Below are 7,522 nucleotides of genomic sequence, written 5' to 3'. Positions count from 1 at the left end.
ATTGAAGCAAATCATGTTACCGAAACACAGCTAATTACTACTATATTTACGAGGTGAATTAATCATCAAAAATTAGAATAATTCGTTTAACATCTTCCGTAAACAAATGCTAGCAGTTAAGTAAACTTGAACCTTTGCTACACAATTTGTAAATAATTATTCTGTTACATGTTATGATAATCCAATGAAATTAACTTACCGGGCTTGAACGTCGTTCGGATCGCGAAATTGTCATTCTCCATTCAGTTTCCATGCCAAGCGATTCAAAGTTTCTAATTTTTAGAAGAAATTGCATTTTTTAAAATCGAGGTTTCGCCTCCATCTCGGATAGGATGTCCACTCATTTCGCGCCATAAGGTAATTTTTGGCGGGGAATAGATCGATACCTGGTGTTTGTCGCTGTGTTTTCTGAAATGCATTCCCGACAGATTTAGCCGTGTTTTGAGACAGTTAGAATACATTCAGCATTCAAGAAAGCCACAAAATGAAATTGATTTTGACATACAAGAATGAGGCTCGTTCACTAGAGTCCGATCTTGCGAAAGTTATCAATGGAACGCAGTTAATTTCACGGGAAGTCATGTTGTGACCTCAGCAGCATTGTTTTCCAATCTCAAGTCAAATAACCGCTTGCTGATTGGCCAAAACAGTAACTAATTTCATGACCGCGCGAGTCACCAACTACCACGTAGAATACTTATAAGCCAGACACAATCAAGATTATTTAACATATTATAACAGGAGTCTATTAAGCAGCAGCTTTTGTTACACAACACGATGTTTGTGTTAAATCATGCCCGCACTGCCTTCTTTCAAGTAATTTTTTAAACTTCCGTTCTTTTGTCGATCAAATCAGTCGGCACTTCTTCCCGTTTATGGAACCGGCTTCATCTTGATGAGATTTTCCGAGTTGTCGAAGGGGTCATAGTCCTCTTTAACCTGTACTCAATGAAATAATTCGCATTTAGCTCGTACTTGAGACTGTCACCTCCTTCTAGGTGTCAAAATAATACAACACTCAGTTGTTCTTTTTAGCAATGTTTTTCACATCTGTATACAGTCGTCGATACGATGCGCATTACGCTCAGCAAAATGTCCACATTTGCGAGATATCTTAACGACTGTCTAAAAAAATCCTCTCTACTCTTAATTTTATTATAATCCACCTTTGCTTCCGAGTTGCTGATCGTCCTCAGGCCTCAAACAGCTCGAAGCTTACAGCGTTTGAGTTGGTGAATTATTAACCACTACATTATGTCAGATTACATTCGTTTATCCCCTTTCGAATATGTGGTCGTTAAATAGTTCGTATTCAGTTGCTCGAAATGCTACCTTTTTTTAACTTGTGTCTTGACTTACGTCCAAGGATTCAGTCTAATTCTTTATTTCATCAGTAGGTAATGTTGCTTCTGAGTTGGCGATCGTCTTAAAATAGTTCGAAGCGTGCAGGCTTCGAGTTAGTAAATCATTACATCATCACTAATGTCACACTACATTCAGTTGTCCTTTTTCGAATCTGGTGTTGTGAAAATTCATCGAAATTTCACCTCCTTTAAGATTTCGTAACAAAACGTATAAACACATATGGTGCACGATCCTCGCAGTAGATAGCGCTATTTAAGCAATAGCGAAAATCAGACCTGAAAAAAATCAGGCCTGTACGAGATTGGAACCGCTGACCTCTGCGATACTAGTGCAGCGCTCTGCCTTTTATAGATCGCAACTGACTGCACTCTGACTGGCTCTTTAACTTGTAATGTTGATCGCTAGAAGTCTGGCTTACAGGGAAATTGTCTGTTGTTTCTTAAATTTTCTACATTACAATGCACCACAATTAGGTGTTGCTTGACTTAATCTGTATAAGTATGCTGTAAACTGAAGTCTTTATATCTTTGTTTGAACTCTCAATTCCGATTTGATCTTCGCTGATCTACGAGTAACGAGCCTAACGCTTTATAGAATTACGAATTTATGATTATTGAACTTTATGTGTTACCAATATTCAGTTCTGCTGTACGTGGCTGAGCAAGTGCATTCTGAACAAATCTCACTTTCTCATCTTCAGGGCTAAAGTTCTTGACATAAATCGCCAACGCAAGATCATAACAATATGCAGCTCTCGAATAACGAATATTCAGCTCTCGCTCGTGACAGTCTGGCCTGCTCTAGGTCACCCAGCTGCCTGTGGACAGTGCTCAGGTTATTGCGAGACGTTGCGACATGAACATGCTCAGGTCCGAGCTTTTTCAGCCGAACATCCAGGGCTCGCTTATGAAAGTCTTTTGCCTGCTTTAGGTCACCCAGCCGCCTGTGGACAAGGCCCAAGTTATTGTAAGACGTTGCGACATCAACATGCTCAGGTCCGAGATTTTTCAGCCGAACATCCAGGGCTCGCTCGTGAAAGTCTTTTACCTGCTTTAGGTCACCCAGCCCCTCGTGGACAAGGCCCAGGTTAGTATAAGACTTTGCGACATCAACATGCTCAGCTCCGAGCGTTTTCAGCCGAACATCCAGGGCTCGCTCGAGACAGTCTTTTGCCTGCTTTAGGTCACCCAGCTGCTTGTGGACAAGGCCCAGGTTATTATAAGACTTTGCGACATCAACATGCTCAGGTCCGAGCTTTTTCAGCCGAACATCCAGGGCTCGCTCGTGAAAGTCTTTTGCCTGCTTTAGGTCACCCAGCTGCGAGTAAACAAGGCCCAGGTTATTGTAAGAGTTTGAAACAGAAACATGCTCAGGTCCGAGCTTTTTCAGCTTAATATCCAGCGCTTGCTCGTGAAAGTCTTTTGCCTGCTTTAGGTCACCCAGCTGCTCGTGGACAAGGCCCAGGTTATTATAAGACGTTGCGACATCAACATGCTCAGGTCCGAGCTTTTTCAGCTGAACATCCAGGGCTCGCTCGTGAAAGTCTATTGCCTGATTCAGTTCACCCAGCTGCCTGTGGACAATACCCAGGTTATTATAAGGCGTTGCAACATCAACATGCTCAGGTCCGAGCTTTTTCAGCCAAACATCCAGGGCTCGCTCGTGAAAGTCTTTTGCCTGCTTTAGGTCACCTAGCTGCTCGTGGACAATGCCCAGGTCATTATAAATACGTGTTTTTTGTAATTCATTACTTAGATTTCTGAACTCGATGATTGCTAGGACTGCTGAAAAGTAGCTTCTCGCCGCTGGATATTGGGAGTGCTTGCTGCACATCTTTCCGAGAGTTGTAAAGACTTTAGAATAGTCCTGGGAAGTCAGGTTATCAATTTGAGCCATTTGAGATATTCTTTCTTCTAAAGAAAAATCTTCAAAGTCTTTAATCACTTTTACCAAATGAGGAACAATTTTTGTGCCAACGACTAAAGAATCTTGATCCTCGAATTTGGAGAAGGATGAAGCAGCTCTTAGTACGCATTTAATTTGCTTATCCTTTGCAGATTTCTTTGTTACTGAATTAACAACGTAATGGACGACTCCATGCACTCGAATGTAAACACCGCTCTCCTCTTCGTCAAACAACAACAATGGGCATCGACTTATCTTTACACCAATCGCATCTTTATCTTTCAATTCATTTTCCATTTCCATGATGTAGTCGACCACAATATCTCTTAGTATTGGGCGTGGTGCACAAAGAGAGAGAAAAATGAACAAGTGATCTAGAACTCTGTCGGATTTCTTTACCTTTTCCAAGAGCAGTGTTGTCGCTGTGGTCATTGTTTTTGGGTAACTTGGGTTTGTTTCGGCAAGAATGTCTTCAATTGTACCTCGCTGGCCTTTTTCAAGTTTCTTCAGAAAGTCAGTCCAGCCGAATTTTGAAGCTATTTTACTTTCTCGAACTTGTTTTACATATATGGCGGCGCTGGCCAAGGCCAGTGGCTGGTAGTCCAAAGTTCGTGCAATTTCTTTTTCTACCTCGTTATCAGTGACACCAGAAAGGAGCCTTAACAAGGAGCTGGCATCATCAGGTAGCATTCCTTTGCTTACTGAGATGTGCTGAGTGAAGGAGCATTTTAGAGGAATAGACTTGGTGTCTTGTGTTGTTATCAGCGACTGGCCCCTCGCCCACTGTTGGTTTTCTGGACCTGGTAAATACGTATGTACATGAGACAAACTAGTGACATTATCAACTACCAGCAACCACGATGTGTAAAGCTCAATTTTTGCGCTTATTAGCGTCTTGAGACTCGCAATTTTTTCGTCTGTACTCAGATCTTTGGAATTACGAGTGTCTGTAACTGAGTAATCTGGACATTTACAGTGTCGAGCGAAGGAGACATACGATTCCAAAAGTGTTTCTGAACTTTCAGCGTTAAGCGTCATGACAAATGAAATCGCAGAGGGAGTTTCTTTGCTCTCGTCGAAAAATCGCTTGGCTGCTAAACGGGCCAGCTGAGATTTTCCACTTCCAGGGTTTCCGGATAAGTACAAGGTGCTTAAGCTGTCTTTGTTGGCATCTTTGAGTTCTGTAAGATGTTGTGTGATTTTATCAACCTCTGATCTACGAGGGAAGACGTCATGTGTAGGTCCAGGAGGGAGAATACAAAATGGTAAGACTTTGGTTTGCAACTGTTCTTCAAGTGTCTGTCGTTGATTCTCTTTTTCTTCGAGTTGTGTTTCTTTTTCAACGAGTTCTTCGTATTTTTCTTGAAGTTTTGTTTCCTTCTCTATGACGTCTTGTTGAAGTTTGTCAACTTTCTTTAGAACATTTCTCAACTCTTCCGTTGGGAAACTTGTCTGAGTTTGGATTTCATGGATTTTTAAAGTCGCAAGCCCGAGTGCGTGAAATGCAGTATTGACCTTTAAAATCGCATTTTGAAAATCTCTGTTGGAGAGTTGGCCTCGTGGCATGTGCGCAAATTCTTCATTGCGAAATATCCTGAGGTCATCCACATTTGATTTTACAGTTGGACGGAGACCACGGATGCAATTGGAATGAAGAATGGCATAAAACAGCATGGTACAATCCCATTCCGCTGTGTCACCATTGGTCATAGTTGTCAAGAGACGGGCGTTTCTACTTCTGTTTTGTGGGGACTCACCGTTCCAAAAGTCCATTCCATTTTTCGGTTCATCTTTCCATTCTCCCAGGGTTCCCTTGTAGTGATTGTCCCATTCTTGTTTGAAGATTGTTCGAAGGCCTTCAGTTAGCACATCGGTGACAATGTAACAGATCCTGTAGTAATTCAGCTGCTCCTCAGTATATTCCATTGGAGCGGCCATATTCAACCAGACCTTATACAAAGGCAGTGTCTCCATTAGTCAAGTCATTCATTTGTAAAACTTAATTAATCTTGTTTGCAATTGAGTACTTAGAAATTTTCAACTTTGTCTAACATTTACTACGATTAATAGTTGAGTTAGATGCGGGAAAGGTTTGGGGACGTGGGTTTGACCGTAAAGTTACCACGTCAGAATTTTATTCGTTTGATAACTAGTCAAGAGTTGAGCGTCGATAACGGCCAAACTTAGAAGGCCGCCAAAGAAAGAAATCAAGCGACACCTCGTCTCCGGAAATGGAGCTGGTTTCCCATGAAAACAACATGATTTTAACCTCAAAAGTTTGTCACCAAACTTTTATCGCTTCTCACTCAACTGAAAATTGTAGTATGTATTTGTTAACTGATAAGTTTGTGTTCACTATGGAATTAGGAAAAAAGGAATAAGAAATATATACTTTATTGACGGGTTCAGTTTCATGACGTTTTTCCACGATCTTTAAAAGGGCAAGTCTTGAAATGGAATCCTTAAGGGAAAAAAGACAAGAAGACGCCCAAAAAACGCCTCACAGCAAGATGTTCTGGCTGAGAGGAAACACTGGGACCACATCTGGTGGCATGGACCACCCTTGTAGGCTAACTCAGGATTATACGAGTTGGAGCAGGGAGATTGTCAATGGCCTATGCTCGAGGAGGAGCCTGGACACAAACTATTTGTTTAAAGAGAGTATCTGATCAACTGCGCAGCTACCCCTACTTTAACCCAACAACAGTCGACTGATGAGAAGTTAAGGTTAATGTTGGGTTAGGGGAGGGGTAGGTGCGCAGTTGTTCAGGTACTGACATTGATCCAAACCAACGCGAGATTTAGAGATGAATTAGACTAAATTGAAGATATCGGCGACATACTATGACTTTGAGAAACATATAACTGTGTATGAATAGTTACAAAATTTAGTGTTTTAGTGGTCCTGGGGACCATTCTCACTCATCGTCTAAGGGAGGGGAGGGTGGATAATCTTGGAGGATTGCGTGGTTTTTAGGGAGGAACAATCCTCTTCGATGGAGTATAAAGCGAAAACTGTAGAAAATTTATTGCCAATTCATCGCTAATAAAAGTGAGGATCATTGCCAGGCTTAGAGAAACTGTACGCCCACCCTTTCTAACAACAGTCAACTCTGAACAAGTAAGAGTGACTGTAAGGTTCATTGGGGGGAGAGGGGTAACCTCGAAGTTGCTCACATTGATCCAAACAGATGCGAGAGTTAAGGCCCGTTTAAACGGTTTTAACATTTCACTAACATTCGTTCTAGAAATGAACGGATGTTGAGCAAATGTTGAACGCAAAAACAAATTTGTGCCGAGGCCTTTCAGAGGCCCTTAAAAGTTCTTCAAGTGGTTTTATAAAGGAAAAGTTGAGTCGAGGTTGAATTAAAGTTTGAACTGATTTAAACTTGATTCAACACGCTTTTAACAATGTTTTAACACTTTTTACGTTTTCAACAATGTTGGACAACCTGTTCAAATGCACCGAACATTTGGTTCAACAAGGTGTTAAGTGCATGTCGAAGCAGATTTTGAAACTCTGCATTTAAAGGGCCTTTACTGATGAATTAGACCAAAATTGGAACTATCGGTCACATACTTATACTTTAAGAAACACCTAATTGTGAATTTATAGTCACAAAATTTAGTTTTTGAGGGGGGTCCGACAGAGTATAACGGGATGGCTATATAAAACTGACTTCCAGTTACTCGCTGATGAGGGGAGTGGGGATCATAAGAATATTGTAAAGCTTTATGGGGGGATAAGGTAAATTATATTGTGATACAATACGGTCATTTTCACATTCCCACACAGATCAACGATTTCCTCGGCCCATCACGGAAAGAAGAAAGGTTTGAAAACACACAACTTAAGGAAAATTAAGGAAGCTTTTCTGGCTCTGCATTTTATAAAACAAAGATCGAGGCCGCGCGAGACAACATGCCGCTTGAACGACCTGGTACTGGCTCGGCCGATCCCAGCATTCATTTGGACGCAGTATTAGCCAAGTCGAGTAATTAGTGGCAACGCATTACCATTAATTAATTTAATGGAATCGACATTCTTCAAATGACGTCAGTTGAATACGATTTACATTTCCTAGAATGTTCAAATTAAAATTAAAAAAAAAATTGCGAACAAAACTTTTAAAATATTTTAAGGCAAGAAAAAGCTTTTAAGAGCAATTTAAGTCGTCACATATAACACTGTGGTTCATCGATCTTTTCTTCCTTTCCGCGCATCAGTGATCATACCGAGGCCGTTCTCATC

The 7,522-nt window shown here is 41.1% G+C and overlaps 1 protein-coding gene across 1 annotated transcript; it reads right to left on the bottom strand.

Moving 5' to 3' along the window:
• Positions 1-1,134: 1,134 nt before the first annotated feature.
• LOC148730221 (uncharacterized) lies at positions 1,135-5,218 on the bottom strand. Its single transcript, XM_088759575.1, has one exon. It carries the CDS (start codon positions 5,206-5,208, stop codon positions 2,101-2,103), a length of 3,108 nt encoding a protein of 1,035 aa, XP_088615701.1. The 5' UTR covers positions 5,209-5,218; the 3' UTR covers positions 1,135-2,100.
• Between the last annotated feature and the right edge of the window lie 2,304 nt (positions 5,219-7,522).

The sequence above is a fragment of the Stylophora pistillata genome, chromosome 5, assembly GCF_964205215.1.
Source record: "Stylophora pistillata chromosome 5, jaStyPist1.2, whole genome shotgun sequence".
Taxonomy (NCBI): Eukaryota; Metazoa; Cnidaria; class Anthozoa; order Scleractinia; family Pocilloporidae; genus Stylophora; species Stylophora pistillata.
Note: the sequence above shows the minus strand (reverse complement) of the source record. Positions and strands in the feature narration are given on the sequence as shown.

Coding starts and splice junctions, on each gene's coding strand:
- LOC148730221 (XM_088759575.1), bottom strand. CDS start 5,208: ATGGCCGCTCCAATGGAATATACTGAGGAGCAGCTGAATTACTACAGG.